The 20,887-nt window shown below is 45.2% G+C and overlaps 1 protein-coding gene across 2 annotated transcripts in view; it reads right to left on the bottom strand.

Moving 5' to 3' along the window:
* The window catches only part of LOC144492481 (hypoxanthine-guanine phosphoribosyltransferase-like), a 60,301-nt gene that overhangs the window by 24,892 nt on the left and 14,522 nt on the right, over nucleotides 1-20,887 (bottom strand). For both annotated transcript variants that reach the window (XM_078210550.1, XM_078210551.1), the window contains exons 2-5: nucleotides 18,457-18,563; nucleotides 11,696-11,879; nucleotides 8,715-8,780; nucleotides 3,972-3,989 (exon numbers count right to left, since the gene is read on the bottom strand). In XM_078210550.1, the coding sequence (XP_078066676.1) occupies nucleotides 3,972-3,989; nucleotides 8,715-8,780; nucleotides 11,696-11,879; nucleotides 18,457-18,563 (375 nt within the window). The remainder of the gene's footprint in view (nucleotides 1-3,971; nucleotides 3,990-8,714; nucleotides 8,781-11,695; nucleotides 11,880-18,456; nucleotides 18,564-20,887) is intronic.

The raw sequence follows: 20,887 nt of genomic DNA, 5'->3' as shown, positions 1-20,887 counted from the left end.
GCTGCCTCACAGCGCCAGGGACCCGGGTTCGATTCCCGGATTGGGTCACTGTCTGTGTGGAGTTTGCACATTCTCCCCGTGTCTGCGTGGGTTTCCTCCGGGTGCTCCGGTTTCCTCCACAGTCCAAAGATGTGTGGATTAGGTGGATTGGCCATGCTATATTGCCCCTTAGTGTCAGAAGGATTGGCAGGGTAAATGTATGGGGATAGGGCCTGGGTGGGATTGTGGTCGGTGCAGACTCAGTGGGCCGAATGGCCTCCTTCTGCACTGTAGGATTCTATGATTAAAGGTCTCAATCTCCCCGTTTTACCTTTCCCGCCAACCCCGATCCAATAACAGTTTTTGCTCAAAAGATCTTAATCTAATCCAGCAATGTGTGATTTTACCCCGCACTACCAATACTTGGGAAAAGGATGGATTGTAAAACTTAGCTCAATCTGCCCTTGGCTTGTACAGAAGTAGATTTGAAAGAAACCTTGATATTGGGAACATACTGAGCATCCCCTCTGCGCTCTAAAGCAGAATCACTAACCAAGTAGGTCATGACCCACGCCGAGCTCAAATACAACCAGCAACAAATTTAAAATCTCAAGAATGCTAAACTACCTCTATTTTGCCCAAAGCTCATGTGTTTAGACAACCACTTGATCTTCACCTCCCAGTTCTGCCTTCCTATGGATTATTTTCAATCTCTCCGTGAGGAACTGAACAGAGGTCAGAAATAGCATTATTTAAAACAAAACATTTTATTTCAAAGTTCACCATGGCCAGAGGTCGCACAACACGACACAGGCTTTTGGAGGTTTGTTTTGAATCAATGCAGTCTGGAGATATTAGCGGAATGTTAAGGAGATTTTGTGCCCTTGGCCTAACACCAACGATGGCCGAATGAGTTGATTTGATTTATTACTGTCACATGTATTAACATACAACGAAAAGTATTGTTTCTTGCCCGCTATACAGACAAAGCATACCATTGAGAGAGTGCAGAATGTCAAAGAACGAGAGTAAACAATAGAATTAGAAGGTATGCTGGGCACAGCTTGCAAGAAGTTACCTTGCTCCGGCGCCATCTTGGAAAGTATTCAATGGTGACTAGAAATATTGTCACAGCCCTTATCGTTATTTTTTTTAAAGGCAACCATAAGGTGCAGGAGCAGAAGTAAGCCATTTGGCCCATCTAGTCTACTATGCTATTCAATGAGATCATGACTGATCTGATATGATTATCCTCAACAGCACTTCCGTGCTGTATCCCTATAACCCTTGATTCCCTTACTGATTAAAAATTGGCCCACCTCAGCCTTGAACGTAATGACTCACTCTTTAAAGCCCAGTGGTAAAGAAATCCATAGATTCACTATCTTCTTGAGAGAAGAATTTCCTCTGAATCTCTGTCTTAAATGGGCGACCTCTTTCTCATGTCCTTGACACTCCCATAAGGGGAAACAACCCCTCAACATCTACCTTGTCAAGCCCCCTGAGAATCCTATATGTCTCAATAAGATTGTGTCTAATTCTTCTGAACACCAATAAGTACAGGCCCAACCTATTCAACCTCTCCATACAGGAATCAACCCAGTGAACCTTCTCTGGACTGCCTCCAATGCCAGTATATCTTTCCTTGGCTAAGGGGAACAAAACTGTTCACAGCATTCCAGATGTGGTCTAACTAGTGTCTTGTATAGATTCAGCAACACTTCTTTTATTTTCTCCTTTGAAATAAAGGTCAACATTCCACTTACCTTCCCTATTACCTGCTGAACTTGCATGCTAGGTTTTTGTGATTTAAGGCCAGTACTTCTCAAGCAAAGAGGTCGTGCCCAGTCATAAGTTCAACATCTTTCTCATGTCTGAACTCACTCCAATTCCCACCTGCCTGCCCCCCCCCTCCCCTCCACCCCCCCCCCCCCATCTTCGTAGCCCCTGACCTACATTGGCTTCCAGTCCAGCAATGTCTCAGTTACAAAATTCTCATTCTAGTCTTCTGACCACTTCAAGGCGACACCGCACTTCTTACTCCTCCAGCCCTTCAAGATCTCTGTGCTCCACTAATTTGGGCTGTTTGGTGTGCCCCTTATTTCCTCTGTTGCTCGATTGGCAGCCATGCCTTCAGCCACCTGGACGCCGAAATCTGGGATTTCACCACCAACTCTCTCGAAGAGGTTTCCTAAAACCTCCCTCTTCCAGCAGGCTTTTGACGCATGGCTCCAACTTCTGCTACCGTGCCAATTTTGTCTGATTACACTTCAGAGAAACACCTTGGAATCATCTATTACATTAAAAGCCCTATATAAATACAAGTTGTTGTTGTTGTTGTGGCTTTAGAGAAACAGAATCTCTCATATACCACTCTACCCACCCACATATCCTTGTACACAGCTACCAGAAGGCACGTCCATTCTCGGTATATGCAAGCAGTACATGAAAATAATATGACAGCAATTCAGGGGAGCATGTACCAATGGGTACACTGTACTCCCGGAGGCCTTAATGGAGAATCTAGCTAACAGCAATTAAACTACCAGGTTTTAACAATAGAGTCTTGTGTTGCCTTGTCATCTTGATTTATTTTGGAGATCATTAAATTCAAGAAAGAATGCCAAAGACTGAAAGTTATAATATCTTCACTGGATAGCCACAATTAATTACTGAAAGTCGGGGTTTGCATGCACTGCACAAAATTCTCAACAAGAGTTGAAACAACAGAACTTTAGCCCGAGGCCAAATAAATACTTTGTTAAAATCTCTATATAATATGTATATAAGTAAAGCAAGCAGGGTGAATGATATACAGTTTGGAGCCTGTACAGGTTTGCATTCTTCACTGAACAAAGCTGTGCTGAATGAAGAGACCATGCGACAAAGGGAGTAAACACAATGGGTGGGATCTTCCTGCCCTGCCAGAGTTGACACCCCCCACCCACCACCCCCCCCCCCCCCCCGCCCTGACCCTCCCCCACCATGGGTTCCCTGGCAGCAGGAGAGGAAAGCCATGCAAAACAACATGGGCTCTGGTGGCACCAGAAGATCCCACAGACAGCCAATGGTGAGCTGCCTCCTCTGTAGGAAAACCCATTGCGTGGGGCGGGCGGGGGGGGGGGGGGATGGTGGCATGTGTCATGCATGGAATGTCTACTGTGAACTGGACATGCTAACATGGACTCAATGCAGCACAGGGAGACGATGGTCTAGTGGTATTATCGCTAGACGATTAATCCAGAAACTCAGCTAATGTTCTGGGGACCTGGGTTCGAATCCCACCATGGCAAATATCTGGAATTAAGAATCTACTGATGACCATGAAACCATTGTCGATTGTCGGAAAAACCCATCTGGTTTAGGGAAGGAAATCTGCCATCTTTATCTGGTCTAGCCTACAAGCGGCTCCAGAACCACAGCAACATGGTTGACTCTCAACTGCCCTTGGGCAACTAGGGACAGGTAATAAATGCTGGCCAGCCAGCGACACCCATGTCCCATGAATGAATTTTTAAAAAAATCACCTTGTATTTGCATTGTGCCAACTAGAAAGTAAAATATCCCAAGGTATTTTATGGACACATCAACAACAAAATTTGACACTGAGCCACGCAAAATGAAATTAATGCAAATGACCAAAAGCTTTGTCAAAGAGGTGGGTTTTAAACAATTCCTTCAGGGAGCAGAGCGAGAGGCAGAGAGGATTGGGGAGGGAATTCCAGAGCGGAGGGCAGAAACAGCTGAAGGGTTGTTTGTCAATGATGAAGCAAAGAAAATTGGTCATGCACAAGTGTGAGAGGAGTGCAGAGGTATTATAGTGTCTGAAAGAGTTTACAAAGATAGCAAGGGGCCAGGCACTGAAGGGATTTGAAATCAAGGATGAGGATTCAAAAGTCTATTTCCAATAAAACTAGGAGACCTATTGCATGTTAAAAAGCTTAAATTATATTCCACGCAACATTAAGAAAATGAGAATATAATTGACTTACCTCAACAATTAGGACGTTCTGCATCAAGTGGCAGCAGATGGGAAAAAAGATTAAAACAATTTTATTTTCATCAACTTTATAATAATCAATCAATAATCAATGTGTGCATTATTAGAAGATGATGATACATGAGCTAACAAGTATAGCAGCTTTGGCCTTTCACCAGTTGGCTCCAGTTGCCCATTTTCATAATTAATCTTCTCAGTCTCACTTTCATCGACAAAGTTTGATGGAGCGGGTGCATAGGTTGCAGATGACACTTAATGCAGAGAGGTGTAACATGATACACTTTGGTCGGAGTAACATTAAGAGACAGTACAAAACAAAGCGTACTCTAAAGAAGGTGCAGGAGCAGAGGGATCTGGGTTCATAGGTGCATAAGTCATTAAAGGTGGCAGGACAGGTTGGGAGAGCAGTTAAAGCATACAGCATCTGAGGCCTTGTTAATAGGGGCATAGAGTATAAGAGCAAAGAGGTTATGTTGAGCTTGTAGAAAAGACTAGTTAGACCTCAGCTGGAGCATTGAGTCCGATTCTCATCAATGCATTTTAGGAAGGATGTGAAGGTGCTGGAGAGAATGCGGAAGAGGTTTACGAGAATGATTTTAGAGATGAGGGACTTCAGTTTTTGATTTGATTTGATTTATTATTGTCACGTGTATTAGTACATAGTTAAAAATATTGTTTTTTGCACACTATACAAAGCATACCACTCATAGAGAAGGAAACGAGAGATTGCAGAATGTAGTGTTACAGTCATAGTTAGGGTATAGAGAAAGATCAACTTAATGCAAGGTAGCTCCATTCAAAAGTCTGACGGCAGCAGGGAAGAAACTGTTCTTGAGTCGGTTGGTACATGACTTCAGACTTTTGTATCTTTTTCCCGATGGAAGGTGGTGGAAGGGAGAATGTCCAGGGTGCGTGGGGTCCTTAATTATGCTGGCTGCTTTGCCGAGGCAGTGGGAAATGTAGACAGAGTCAATGGATGGGAGGCTGGTTTGTGTGATAGATGAGGCGTCATTCACGACGTTTTGTCGTTCTTTGCGGTCTAGGGCAGAGCAGGAGCCATACCAAGCTGTGATACAACCAGAAAGAATGCTTTCTATGGTGCATCTGTAAAGGTTGGTGAGAGTCGTAGTTGACATGCCAAATTTCCTTAGTCTTCTGAGAAAGTAGAGGCATTGATGGGTTTTCTTGACTATAGTGTCAGCATGGGGGGACCAAGACAGGTTGTTGGTGATCTGGATACTTAAAACCTTGAAGCTCTCGATCCTTTCTACTTCGTCCCCGTTGATGTAGACAGGGGCATGTTCCCCACTATGCTTCCTGAAGTCATTGACAATCTCCTTCGTTTTGTTGACATTGAGGGAGAGATTATTTGTTGCCGTAGCAGTTTCTCTATCTCATTCCTGTACTCCGTCTCGTCATTGTTTGAGATCCGACCCACTACGGTGGTGTTGTCAGCAAATTTGAAAATCGAGTTGGAGGGGAATTTGGCCACACAGTCATAGGTGTATAGGGAGTATAGTAGGGGGCTGAGAACACAGCCTTGTGGGGCCCCGGTGTTGAGGATGATCGTGGAGGAGGTGTTGTTGCCTATTTTTAAGTGATAGATTGGAGAAGTTGGAACTCTTTTTCTTGGAGAAGACATGAGAGAGGAGATTTGATTATTCAAAATCATGAAGGGCCTGGGCGTCAGTCAAACCCTATCTGAGGTCACCATTGCAGACGTCAGAGCAGCCTTCTTGAAAGCCAACCTACGGAAATTGACTGGCCCACATGGAGTAACTGGACGAATACTCCTGAGTGGACCAGCTGGCAAGGGTATTCGCGGACATCTTCAACCTCTCTTTACATCAAAGTTATGTCCCTATCTGCTTCAAGATGACCATCATCCCAGTAGCAAAGAAAAGCCAGGCAGCGTGTCTTAATGACTATCATCTGGTGGCTCTGACGTCCATCATTATGAAGTCCTTCAAAAGGTTACTTATGGCACAAATCAATTCCAGCCTCCCAGACTGCCTGGATCCACTACGGTTCACCGACCGCCGCAACAGGTCCACAGCAGACGCCATCTCCCTGGACCTACACTCAACCCTGGTACACCTGAATAACAAAGGCACCGATGTCAGACTTCTATTTATAGACTACAGCTTAGCCTTCAACACCATTTTTCCATGAGACTGATCTCTAAACTCCGTGACCCTGGACACACTCCCTTCCACCTTCTTCCGTCGGGAAAAAGATACAAAAGTCTGAGGTCACGTACCAACCAATTCAAGAACAGCTTCTTCCCTGCTGCCATCAGACTTTAGAATGGACCTACCTTGCACTAAGTTGATCTTTCTCTACACCCGAGCTATGACTGTAACACTACATTCTGCACTCTCTCCTTTCCTTCTCTATGAACGGTATGCTTTGTCTGTGTAGTGCACAAGAAAATGCTTTTCACATTATACTAATAGATGTGACAATAATAAATCAAATCAAATCAGAGTAAATAGGAAGAAACTGTTCCCACTGGTGGATCAAGAACCAGAAGGTACATCTTTAAGGTAACTGATAAAAGAAGCAAAAGCAAAACAAGACCTTTTTCACACAATGAGTGGTTAGGATCTGGAATGCACTGCCTGGGAGTGTAGGTTGAATGGAAGCATTCAGGAGGAAATTGGATGATTATTGAAAATAAACAATGTGTAGGGATATGAGGACATGGCAAGAGAATGGCACTAGGTGAAATGTTCACTCAGAGAACCACTGCAGACTTGATGGGTCAAATGACCTCTTTCTGCACTGTAATCATTCTTGGTTCAGAAAAGGTTCACTGGACTAATACCAGGAATGGGCTGTTTGTTATACAAGGAAAGGTTGACGAGATTAAGTTTGTATCCACTGGAGTTCAGAAGAGCAAGAAGCATTGTGATCAAAAGAGTGCAGAGAAGGTTCACAAGGATGTTGCCGGGACTTGAGAAGCTGAGTTACAGAGAGAGATTGAATAAGTTGGGACTTTATTCCCTGGAGCGTAGAAGATTGAGGGGAGATTTGATAGAGGTGTATGGGTTGTTTGATGGGTATAGATAGAGTGAATGCAAGCAGGCTTTTTCCGCTGAGGCTAGGGGAGAAAAGAACCAGAGGGCATGGGTTAAGGGTGAAAGGAGAAAAGTTTAAAGGGAATATTAGGGGGGGGCTTCTTCACGCAGGGAGTGGTGGGAGTGTGGAATGAGCTGCCGGATAAAGTGGTAAATGCGGGTTCACTTTTAACATTTAAGAAAAACTTGGACGGGTTCCTGGATGAGAGGGGTGTGGAGGGATATGGTCCAAGTGCAGGTCAGTGGGACTAAGCAAAAAATGGTTCAGCACAGACAAGAAAGGCCAAAAGGCCTGTTTCTGAGCTGTAATTTTCTACGGTTCTAAAACCTTTAAGCTTCTGAGGGGTATTGACAGGGTGGATGTGGAGCAAATCTTTCCTCTGTGGGAGAATTTAGAACTGGGGGTCGCTGTTTAAAAATAAGGGGTCGCCCATTAAAGACAGAGATGAAGAGAAACCTTTTCTCTCAGAGGAATAAGCGTCTCCGAAACTCTCTTTCTCAAAAGGTGGTGGAAGCAGTCTATGAATGTTTTCTAAAACAGAGCTAGATAGATTCTTGATTAACAAGGGGGTGAAAGGAAGTTGGGGGGAGCGGGGTAGGCAGGAATGTGGAGTTGAGGTTACAATCAAATCAGCTATGATTTTACTGAATGGTGGAGCAAGGACAACGTGCCAAGTGGCGCTCTCCTGCTTCTAAGTCGTATGTATGTTTGTCGCTTCGTAATGGAACCAAAAGCCAAAAGTCACTCGTCTCTACTTGAGCTGTACACCTGCAAAGGTATTGTGCCACTGAGGTTGAGGAGAGGGCAATGTGTCCAAGGGTGGAACATGCAGGAGATGCCAGGCTGGAGAATTTAATAGAAACATGACCGCACCGAGTAGGATCTGCAGATTCAGAGAAGGAATTTCAATTTAACGTACTGGTGGACAGGGAAACACCATAGGACAGGGAGGCAGGGGATAAGGGGCGAGTAAGACAAAATGCTTCTGGGAATGCATTTACCAAAAAGCCATTGGGGAACCCCCTGCACAAACTGAATGATGTTGCAACGCGAGGTGGATTGGAAGCAGTGCAAAGATGTGCGGGTCAGGTTGATTGGCTACACTAAAATTGCCCTTAATGTCCTGAGATGTGTAGGTTAGAGGGATTAGTGGGTAAATATATAGGCATATGTAGGGCCTGGGTGGGATTGTGGTCGGTGCAGACTCGATGGGCCGAAGGGCCTCTTTCTGTACTGTAGGGTTTCTATGATTTCTATGATTTCTTAAAACTGCTGTCAATCATTGCCACCTCGACAGGCTGTGCTATATTAGCCCCATGACTGGTAGTCAGTCTACAGAACAGCAGCAGTAGGGAATAGATGTATTATGTTTAGCCTCCTAGTTAATGTTAATCTTTTCTTCAAATAAAGAACCAACATTATTGTTTCACCAACGCTTGTGATGTGATTGTGATGCGTTTACATTGAAGGGAAGGATGTAACAAACGAAACCTTAGCAGATACACCGTACTTGTTAAATTTCTCTGGCATATCATGGCCTCCCACAGCCTGAAGTGATCGTAGTCCCTTATGATGCACACACGCCCATGCACCCTCAATTCACTGAAATGTTTGGTTAAAGCATGATGGCACCAATGGTGAATACTGTACCAACCTTTCCAGCCAACATGCACAGATCATCCCCTCCGATAATTTTCACTTCCTCCACGGTCTGGTCATTCTGTGTGAGAGACAGAGAAGGAGGAGTAGCCATCTAACGTCTTTGTAACAGATACAAAATCATCAAATTATTTTTCTTTCATGGGACGCGTGCAACTGACCCTTGAATGGCTTGCCCAGCCATTTCAGAGGGCAGTTAAAGACATTGCTGTGGCTCTGGAGTCACATGTAGCCCAGACTGGATATGGACGGCAAATTTCCTTCCCTAAAGGGGCATTAGTGAACCAGATGGGTTTTTCCGACAATCGATCGTGGTCATCATTAGACTTTTTCATTCCAGATTTTTATTGAATTCAAAGTCCACTGTCATTTTTTAAAAATTCATTCATTTGTGGGGCATGGGCGTCGCTGGCTGGCCAGCATTTATTGCCCATCTCTAGTTGCCCAAGGGCAGTTGAGGGTCAACCACATTGCTGTGGCTCTGGAGTCACATGTAGGCCAGACCAGGTAAGTACGGCAGATTTCCTCCCCTAAAAGGACATTAGTGAACCAGATGGGTTTTTCCTGACAATCGACAATGGTTTCATGGTCATCAGTAGATTCTTAATTCCAGATTGTTTTTATGGATTCAAATTTCACCATCTGCCGTGGCGGGATTCGAACCCAGGTCCCCAGAACATTAGCTGAGTTTCTGGATTAATAGTCTAGCAATAATGCCACTGGGCCATCGCCTCCCCTTGTGGTGGGGTTCAAACCCAGGTCCCCAGGGGGAGTACCCTCTGGATTACTAGCCCATTTACACCATCGACTCCCCCTAATACCAGAGGATTCACATGGATATCACCCGGGAATTAACACAGATCCCATTCAAAAGTCATTCCAACTTACGCATCCCATTGTGGACTTTCTGGTGTTTGCACTGTAATTTTACCATTTACTCAATTGCTGTATTTCACATTTCTAGATTCCAGAAAGATATTGATAGCTGGAGTCAGAGTTTCTTTGGTCTGTATCAAATAAATCATTGTTGTGAAGAGAGCTCAGTGCAAAATGCAGTGAGCTGGAAGTTGGGCCACTATTAATCCTTTGGTATGCATCACTGCTCGCTGGTTCATCACGTTCCTGTGTAATGAAGCTATACAGAGCATGGCCCCGGTTCAGTCCCCAGTCTGAATTGAGTAAACTGATCTTGCCGGAGGCAACTCTAACAGATAATACAATGGGCTTTGAGCAGCTCTGGGCCAGGGAAGCGGATAACAAAAGAAATTGGACATCCTAGTCGTGAACATTATCCATCATGACCTCCGGTTGTCAAAAGTATCCGTGCACACTTGGACTCAGCACAGATAGGAGTTCAGCTATGATAGCCTCACTTCTGAACAGGCTTCCAACATTCCCAGTCTCGGCCTGAGCGTGAAGACTGCTCCCTCAAATGAGATATGGTTCCAGAGGATGCAGTCTTAGGTAGCAATGAGACATGTTCACAGGTGGGTTTGGGTTGGATGCATTATAAAAATCTTTAAACCAGCCTCGTCTTCTTCTGGTGTTAACATGGGTGGACACGCAAACTGCTGCCACGGAGGGTGGCTGCTCATTTTTAATATTTTAGTAAAACTACGTACCCACAAATTTTGCTTCCATTTTAAATTTAACCCTGGCCTGTCATGTTTCCCTGAAACTTGGGAAACCCAGTAGCTAAAGTGAGACAAGGACTGCCAAGTGGAGAAGGTAAGTGCCTCATCAGCGTTGTTAGTGAGCCAGGGTGAATCCCTAGGACATAAGCTAACCCCTTCCCATGATCTGAACGACCTCTCCCCACCTGCTGATCTCACACCTTCTCCCCACCTTCCCCCGATCTCACACCTTCCACCCCGCCCCCCCCCCCCCCACCCCGCCTGATCTCGATTCTGCTTACTTATAATAAGATAGAAACAGGCCGTCTCCTATGGGTGGCACAGTGGTTAACATTGCTGTCTCACAGCACCAGTGACCAGGGTTTGATCCCAACCTTGGGTGACTGCGTGGAGTTTGTACGTCCTCCCCATGTCTGCACGGGGGCTCCGGTTTCCTTCCCGAGTCCAAAGATGTGCAGGTTATGGCCATGCTAAATGTGTGGGGCTACAGGGAGAGGGTGGGAGATGAATGCCTAGGTAAGACATTCCGTCAGAGAGTCAGTGCAGACTCGATGGGCTGAATGGCCTCTTCTGCGCTGTAGGGATTCCATTCAAAAGTGAGTTAGGTAGGTTTATAATATCAACAAGGGAGTCAAAGATTATGGCAGCTGACAGCGTTAATGTTGAAACTGTGCACCAATCGAATACATGCTCTCAACTGGTAATTAAGCTGAGGCCGGGCTTGGTGGCAAAGTGGTTAGCACGGCTGCCTCACAGTGCCAGGGACCCGGGTTCAATTCCCTGTTTGGGTCACTGTCTGTGTGGAGTTTGCACGTTCTCCCCGTGTCTGCATGGATTTCTTCCGGGTGCTCCGGTTTCCTCCCACAGCCCAAAGATGTGCGGGTTAGGTGGATTGGCCATGCTAAATTGCCCCTTAGTGTCAGGGGGACTAGCTAAGGTAAATGCATGGGGTTATGGGGATAGGGCCTGAGTGGGATTGTGGTCGGTGCAGACTCGATGGGCCGAATGGCCTCCTTCTGCACTGTAGGATTCTATGATTCTAAGCACAGATATCTCCCAATTGAGGAAGGATTAGGGAATAGTTGGAAGAGTATATAAACTCTGGGTGCTTGGGCAGAATCTGTGACTTCACTATGCCGTCTTGGAAATAAACCAGTTTTAAGCTTCAGGCCAACTTCTTCTTCAACGTAAAATGATTGGAATGATCAGGTAGGAGAGTGGAGCTGATACCACAGTCAGATCAGCCATGATGCTATTGAATGGCGGAGCAGGCTCAATGGGCTGAATAGCTTACTCCTGCTCTTGGGTCCCATGTTCCTGTGGTTGAAAAGATAATACTTACACAGTAACTCTTCAACCTGATGAAGTCAATGGTCATTGGGAGTGACTCATCCTGGTTCCTGTTTAGTGCCTTGATGTAGTCTAAAAGGTCAGCAAAGAACTTGTAACCGCCCTTCAGCACACACAGGACCACAATGTGAGTACCTCCCATTTCCTTTGCTATATCTCTGGCCATGCGTTCTGTTCTGGGAAAACAAACATTAGTCAGTGTATCAGCATGTTGAACACAGCACTGAATCATAGAATGGTAAGACGCAGGAGTAGACCATTCGGCCCATCGAGTCTGCTCAATGAGATCATGGCTCTGACACAATAATCCTCAACTCCACTTTCCCACCTTATCCCCGTAACCCTTGATTCACTGACTGATTGAAAATCTGTCTATACAGCATTAACCTACATATACACCAATGATGCAGCATGTCCTTTGGTACAGTTAGTTTCAATCTTCCAGTCTTCCCCACATCCCCCAAACAAGTATTTATTCAATTACCTTCTGAACCCGCTTCTACCACCCAGTACAGTGATCACAAAACATCAGATATAATACCATACAGGCTAGAAGTATTAGATCTGCATTCGCTATTGCTACAGTTAATCTTAGTTGGGATGTTATAATTGGCTTCAGTTTCCTTCACTGGGAATCATGAACTCTTCCATTCCTGATGCCTATCTGGTGATGCCTATGGCACGATGGGACAGTGGTTAGCACTGTCGCCTCACAGCACCAGGGACCCAGGTTCGATCCCCGACTTGGGTCACTGTCTGTGTGAGCCTGCACGTTCTCTATTTCTCTGCATGGGTTTCCTCCGGGTGCTCCGGTTTCCTCCTACAGTCCCAAAGGTGTGCTGGTTAGGCGTATTGGCCATGCAAAGTTCTCCCTGAGTGTACCCGAACAGGCGTCCGGAGTGTGGCGACTAGGGGATTTTCACAGTAACTTCATTGCAGTGTTAATGTAAGCCTACTTGTGACAATAATAATAAAGGTAGAGTTGGAGCGTAAGAAGCAGAGCATGCATTGGGTCAAGGGACAGAGTGACAGATTTATTGGCCAATTTATTAACTCTGTCTTGAGATTGCAGTATTTACAGTTTTACCCTGTTCCTATTTTCCTGATTTTGATGGCAGTGGCGGGGTGGTTGGTGTATGGGGGGGGGCCTCTGCTCCAATGAAGTCCAGGCAGGAAGTTTATTGGGCAGCTTTCCAGCGACGCATCAATTGAGGCCCGCAATTCCTTAAATGGGCATTAATTGCTCACTTAAGGGCCTCATATGCCACCGCTAATGGTCATCCTGCGGAAAGCCCTAACAAGCAAAATCCTCATCACAGGAGCGTGGGGACCATCCCTTGTCAGGCACCTCTGTTTTATCAAGGGATCTAGCATCAGGAAGAGAGTGTCCTTTAACAGCTGCACCCCTGCCCTTGATTTCAATCCAACCTCACCCTCCCAACTCAGAAAAAACACCCAGTAAAACTGGGAAACATGAATACTGGGCCGAACTGTTTTTTTACTCCCTTCTGGGAAGCTATAGATCTCCCATTGGCATTGCCTGTAATGGAGTATTGCTGGCTAGCGAGCTCTTGGGAGGCTGGGGGGAGTCCTTAATCCCAGGGACGGCTTGTGACCAGCCACTATAAGGCAGGTGAATATGGTGAGGCCTTCTTCAAAGCAGACGATGCAAGGCTCTCACCTGTTCCGCAGGCGGCAGGCAAGACCCCCGTTACCCTCATCAAGTTCCAAGGATTCAAATTGCTAAAAAGAATTGAAAGGGTAAACCCAGAGGAAAAAAATCTAAGGAGGGCAAAATCCTAGACCCTAGAGCCCAAAGATTGAAAGAGGAAGTATATTTTCCACATAAAGCATGGTGAGAAATCTTTGAAAAACTCTCCCTCAAAATGCTGGGAAATTGCAGCTTTCAAGATTAACGTGAAATTATTTTTGTTGAGTTAAGATATCAAAGAGCTATAGGTTACCCATAATTAAAACTGACTTCAGGGTGTAAATGGCCTCCTCCTGCCCTTAATGTTCCCAGTGCTACAATTTAGTTCAGAAGAAGGACAGAAACCAATTTATTACACTCTTTACAAACTATAACTAACTTGTGGCACAGTGGTTAGCACTGCTGCCTCACAGCACCAGGGTCCTGGGTTCAATTCCAGCCTCGGGTCACTGTCCGTGTGGAGTTTGCATGTTCTCCCACTGCCTGTGTGGGTTTCCTCCGGGTGCTCCAGTTTCCTCCCACAGTCCAAAGATGTGTAAGTTAGATGGATTGGCCATGGTAAATTGTCCCTTAGTGCCAGAGGGCAGGGTAAATGCATGATGTTTCGGGGATAAGGCCTAGGTGGGATTGTTGATGGTGCAGGCTTGATGGGCCGAATGGCCTCCTTCTGCACTGTAGGAATTCTATGATTGCTGTATATTTCCAGCAGTTTTTGCCTTGACTTCAGAACTCCAGCATTTGAAAGTTCTCTCTTTTAAAAAAAATCTTAAATGACTCCCAGTTGCATACCTCCCAGTCATTGCACGATTGGCCAAGGTAAAGCTGTAATTTTCCATCCCCGATATTTTCATCAATGACTTTAATTTTAAAACCTTAGCACCATCTGCTCACCTGTTCACTCTATCCACCTGCGTTTTCTTAAAAGTAAAGGCAAACATTCCCAGCCGCTATACCCGAAAACAGTCATTTTCATTCTTTGAGAATGCGTGTTCTCACGCAGGCAAGAGATATCAGTGCTGAGAAATGATATATCTTCATCTTAGATGTACAAGGCAAGTTTTTATTTTACACAGAGGGTGCTTGGCACTCGCTGCCGGGATACGATAGTGAATTTTAAGGGGTGTCTTGACAAATACATGAATAGGATGGGAATAGAGGGATATGATCCCCGGAAGGGTACGGGGTTTTAGTTTGGTCGGGCAGCATGGTCGGTGCAGGCTTGGAGGGCTGAAGGGCCTGTTCCTGTGCTGTAATTTTCTTTGTTCATATTTCAGGCAGCTTCGAGCATTCCCAACTCAGGTGCAGCACCCTTTGAAGGCAGAGCCGCCTGAGTTTAGTGCTGCTGTTACCAGGAACTAAGTTTAAAGTTTATTTATTAGTGTCACAAATAGGCTTACGTTAATACTGCAATGAAGTTACTGTGAAAATCGCCTAGTCGCCACACTCCGGCGCCTGTTCGGGTACACGGAGGGAGAATTTAGCATGGCCAATGCGCCAAACCAGCACGTCTTTGGGACTGTGGGAATAAACCAGAGCACCCGGAGGAAATCCACGCAGACTGTGCAGACTCCGCACAGACAGTGACCCAAGCCGGGAATCGAACCCAGATCCTTGGCGATGTGAGACAGCAGTGCTAACCGACCGCTGTGCCACCCTGTGCATTCACGTTCCTGAAATTCAGTTTGTATATGGGACCCTCAGAGAGGGTGGACACTCCGTCCCTGGTTCTGGACTGGAGTGAAATCCATGTCCCCAGAGTTGGCGGACTTCCACTTCTTCTCAGTAAATTGCCCAAAATAAATCAAATGGAATTTTCAACCGCACCTCAGGCCGACTGCTAAAAAAAAACAACACACACACACACACACACACACAGATGGATGTAGTCCAATTGGCTGTGCCTGAAACCAAGAACACATGTGCTTGATCAGAATGGGTTCCCATTGAATATTCATTCAGAGATTTGAATTCAGGAGTCTCAATTATGGATCTTAAAAGTGAATATGATTTCAAGAAGGAATTAGATATCGCTCTTGAGGCTAGAGAGCAAGGGATATGGCGGGGGGCGGGGGGGGGGGGGAGAAAAGAGGGGGAAAATCAGGATATTGAATATGATCAGCCATGATCAAAATGAATTGCGAAGCAGGCTCGAAGGGCCGAATGGCCTCCTCCTGCTTCACCTTTCTTTGTTTCTATGAATAAAGATTGAAATCTTATTCTCACCCTCCTTCTGTTCCATTTTTCTCTTCTCCTGGTCTGAAAGTAAACATTAAAACCAGGCACATTGCAGTGGGAGGACCGATTTCCATTAAATCTGTCTTACATTATTATTTTCCAACCAAGCATGGATTAGCATTTTGGTTTTAAAAATAAACAAGACCTGAAGGAAGTCAGAGTCAGAGCCAACAGTGAGTGCACTGTGGCACAGTGGTTAAGCACAGCTGCCTCACAGCGCCAGGGACCCGGGTTCGATTCCCGACTCTCTGGGCCCGATTTTACCATTTGGAGTCTAAGGGCCGGATCCGGGCGTAATGTAGATCCGAGCCCGGAATCCTCTTTGCAGCGTGCCCATACGCTTTTTGCCGGCTCCAGTCCGATCCGCGCAGTGGGCGGGGCTTAGCGCTGCCGGAACGATTGGAGCTCTGAACTGCACATGCGCAGTTCAAAAAATAATCTGAAGCAGCGCACCCGGGCGCGACAGAAAAAAACAGCAGAGAGAGCAGAGAGGGGGGGAGGATGGACTTGGGAGAATCCTGCAAACTGGAAATAATGTAGCTTCTTCTTTGTGATGCCTAATTATCGATGGGAAAGGTAATTAAACTACAGTGTTCTAGTGAGCAATTAGTGACCTGTATCATAAATTTGTGATCTGTAACTGGATTGTTGATGTTCCTGTAGCCATGAGCCAGGTGCTCAAATGTTCAGAGTCATGTGGTGAACTTGGAATAATTGTCCCCATGGTGGAACTTGGTTGGAAATAAGATTCAAGGAGATTACTAAATCTGGGAAATCAACCATAGTGAAAAGAAGTTTGTATTGGCAACTCTTCTCTCACATTCCATGGCAGATGTGCCCCTACTTATGAATGTGATTTGCATGGGCAACGCTGGGTGCAGCTACTCTGCCTCTGGAGCAGCCTTGGATCCTTTCTGTCATCTTGTTTTCATCTGAACATTGCACAGAATTAGAGGAATTCCCTTTGGAAGATAATGTCAAAATTATAATCGCAGGAACTAAAAACCTGAGTCAAAAATTTGGGAGAATATTTCAAAATATGGTTGGGGGGATATATATTTTGAAATGTTTTCCCAAATTTTCGACTGTCAGGTTTACTGCCCAACTTTACTGCGATTTTGAGCCCAAAAACGGGTGCGAAGTTTTGGTAAAATTGGGCCCTGTGTGTGGAGTTTGCACACTTTCCCCGTGTCTGTGTGGGTTTCCTCCAGATGCTCCAGTTTCCTCCCACAGTCCAAAGATGTGGAGGTTAGGTCGATTGGGCATGCTAAATTGCCCCTTAGTGTCAGGGGGACTACAGAGTTAGAGGCTGGGTGGGATTGTTGTCAGTGCAGTCTTGATGGGCCGAATGGCCTTCTTCTGCACTGTAGGGATTCTATGAATGGGGCTATGTCTGACGTTTTTCGAATTTAACATTTTAAAAATGTTGTGCCTATGACGGTTACCATCAGGTAGATTCTGGGGGCTGCAGGGCCAGCGAAATTCAAATTCCATTTCTGGAAGAGGTGGAATTATTGGATTACCTTTGGCCATTCTTCACACAAAAGGGACAGGTAATAGATTATACAAAACTCATCACCTCAATATAGATGGGCTCACATGATAGCACACTCGCCCTTGAATCACAAGGTTCTGGGTTCAAGTCCCACTCCAGTGCTTGGACACACAAATCAAAGATGTGGCGATGCCGGCGTTGGACTGGGGTAAACACAGTAAGAAGTCTCACAACACCAGGGTAAAGTCCAACAGGTTTATTTGCTAGCACAAGCCACTAGCTTTCGGAGCGCTGCTCCTTCATCAGCCCACTCATCCGAAAGCTCGTGGGCAGGAATTCTGTGACATATGGCCGGTTTGATGTTCGGTGAGGTGATCCCTAATCCAGCCCTTCACACATTTGAAAGCCAACTTCAGCTGGCATTCAGGTGGGAAAGCTGCCAATCCTCACACAGTGCTATAAATGGCACTAGAAAGCAACAAAGACTCAAGGGAAAAGAGAGAAACAAACACGCACTCCTCTTCTAAACAATGAAACATTAGCAACCACACGTCCCTGTAATCCAAATACAAATCACACAATCGTAGAATGACACAGCACTGGAGGCCATTCGGTCCACCTTGTTTATGCTAGCTCTTTGAAAGAGCAATCCATGAATCCCATTCCTCAAAACCTTGCACATTCTTCCCTTCAAATATTTTTCAAACTCCCTTTTGGAAGTTAATATTGAATCTGCTTCCACAACCCACCCTGGCAAGTGGTTCATAACTCGCTGAGGAAAATAATTTCTCCTTTTTCACCTCTGGCTCTTTTGCCATTTACAGTAAATCCATGTCCTCTGGTTACAAACCCTTCTGACACCAGAATCAGCTTTTCCTTACTTACTCTGTCGCGTCACTTCCCAATTTGTAAGCACTTCTGTTAAATCACCCCTGGACCTTCGCTGCAATGCTCTCAGGGGAACAATCCCAGCTTCTGCACTCATGGGATCTTTTTAAAATTCATTTGTGGGACATGGGTGTAGCTGGCTGGGCCAACGGATATTGTCTATCCCTAGTTGTCCTTGAACTGAGTGGTTTGCACAACTTAACACAACTTTCTTGCCCTTTTTATGCTTTGCCTCTGTTTGGAAGGCAAAAACCTCAGGTATTTTTTGAACAATCCTAACTTGCACTTTCACCTTCAAAAGAGGCAGATCATATTCAAATAGAAGATGTATCGTACTTTAACATCTATTTTTGAAATTAAAATAAACATTAGCTCAAAAACAACGGAAGTTAGTCAACACAAAGCACGAAGGATCATCGCTTACCGATCCATAATAAGGCCATGAGGAATGAAAACTCTTTCCAGATCTTCGACATAGTGTTTCGGGATACAAAACAACTCTGGGTCGTAACCACTTTCATCGTCACTGATCTGTGGAAATCAAAATAGCACAACTCATTCCCAAATTATCCCAATGCAACTTTGAATTATCTCTCAATCATAACCCAAGAAGGGATCCTATACATATCGCAGCTTTTGTCTCTCCGTAGAGTTATTGCTATGCTTTATATTGTCATTGTCTCTGGACATGGAAGCTGGATAGAGATCGAGGACCACACCATAGGGAAGGTGAGGCTCAAGACATCCATCAGGAGAGAACCACCATTTACAAAGAAACTTTCCTGAATCCAGGAAACCCCAAAATGCCACTAACGTACTTTTTGGAAGTAAGTTGTTGCAATGTAGGAAGCGCAGCATCTGATGTTCAGAGAATGTTCACCAGGTTGATTCCTGGGATGAAGGGAGTATCTTATGAGGAAAGGCTGAGCAGGTTCACCTTCAAAATTCACTGGATTTTTTTAAGAATGAGAGATGATCTTATGTAAAAATTTAAGATCCAGAGGGGACTTGACAGGGTTGATGCCAAGAGTTCTTCTTAGTGAAGGAATCTACATCTAGGAGGCACAGTTTAAAAAAACGATCTCCCATTTAAGACAAAAAAAGGGGGTGAAATCTCTTCCCCCACTGGGTCATTAGTCTTTTCAATTCTCTTCTCAAGCGAGCAGTGGGGGCTGGGTCACTGAATATATTTAGACTGAGTTAGATAGATTTGATTGACAAAGGACTTGAGGGCTATTGGAGGTGGTGGGGGGCGGAGGGGGTGGTGCAGTGTGGGGTGGTGTGGGGGAGAGGGAGCTGGGCAGCAGATGGCAAAGTGCAGTTAAGGCCATGATCTTATTGAATGGTGAGGTAGACTTGATGGGCTGAATGGCCCACTCCTGCTGCCTCATCTTGGGATCTTATGATGTCTACATGGTGTTGTGTATTAATATTGATTCTTGGTAACTGCGCTAAGCATTGCGTAGTAATATATTCACGTATCAACCGGAAGTGATGTCACAGGTCGCTAGCATGGGGAATCTCCACAGTGAAGAAACAGCTATGCAGTGAACATTACCCTGTAAATAAAGCTGTTATTTTTAAACCTCCGTTCTTTTTCGCCAACATACAACACACAGTAAGATCCCACAAACAGTGATTGAAAATAATGACCAGCTGACCGGTTTTTATTTGGTTGAGGTATAAACGTTGCCGATAGGAGAACTTCTCTTCTAAATAGTGCCCAGGGAACCTTTACAACTGGTGACATAGGTAACCTGGGTTTAATGCCTTGTTGCAAAGAGGGTACCTCAAACAGTGCAGCATTCCCCACATTCATGATTCGCAATGTAAATACCCAAATCTGGCAGCACAACCCAAACCCAAGCATTGGATCAAGCCCAAGATGGGGTGCAATCCTTTATCTCGTCAGCTTGGATCTTGTTTGTCTCTCTTGTGGGGACCATGATTTGGATTCAATTTGAATTTGGTTTTTGGAGCCAGCAAGGAGATGGATTTGGACTCATCCAGTCCACTCTGAACTTGGGCTTTTTAAACTTTAAGAATGGAGCAAAAACTAAAAAAGAAACACAACGCAGAAGTCACTGCAAATGGCCAAACTCTCAACCTGCTCATTGAAAACCCAACAATACAGTTCTCACATTGTTGAGCAGCACCATATTGTGTCCCAACATTTAGAAAGAAGAAGCTGCTGGAAGCCTGAATGCCAGTTTTGAACATAAGAAACAGGAGGAGGCCACCAGGCCCTGCAAGTCTGCCCCGCCATTCATTGCAATCATGGCTGATCGATGCCAGCCTCAAATCCTTTCTGCGTCATTTACATAGAAACTAGAAGCAGGCGTAGGCCATTCAGCCCTTCGTGCCTGCTCCGACATTCATTTTGATCATTGAATTCAATATCCTGATTCCCCCCTTAGTGAAGGATATCCCTTGATAGGATATCCCTTGATCCCTTTAGCTTCAAGAGCGATATCTAATTTCTTCTTGAAATTAGACAACGTTTTGGCCTCAACTACATTCTGTGGTAGTGAATTCCACACATTCACCGCCCTCTGGGTGAAGAAATTTCTCCTCACCTCAATTCCAAAAGGTTTACCCCTTATCCTCAAACTATGACCCCTAGTTCTGGACTACCCGACCATTGGGAACATTCTTTCTGAATCTATCCTGTCTAAGCCTGTTAGAATTCTACAAGTTGCTACCACGGCAGCACAGTGGTTAGCACTGTTGCCCTACAGCGCCAGGGACCTGGGTTCAATTCCCAGGTTGGGTCACTATGTGTGTGGAGTCTGCACATTCTCCCGGGTGTTCACTCCGGGTGCACCGGTTTCCTCTCACAGTCCGAAAGATATGCT

This window comes from Mustelus asterias, chromosome 4 (genome assembly GCF_964213995.1).
Source record: "Mustelus asterias chromosome 4, sMusAst1.hap1.1, whole genome shotgun sequence".
Classification (NCBI taxonomy): Eukaryota; Metazoa; Chordata; class Chondrichthyes; order Carcharhiniformes; family Triakidae; genus Mustelus; species Mustelus asterias.
The sequence above is the reverse complement of the archived record's forward strand: the minus strand, read 5'-3'. Positions and strand labels throughout refer to the sequence as shown.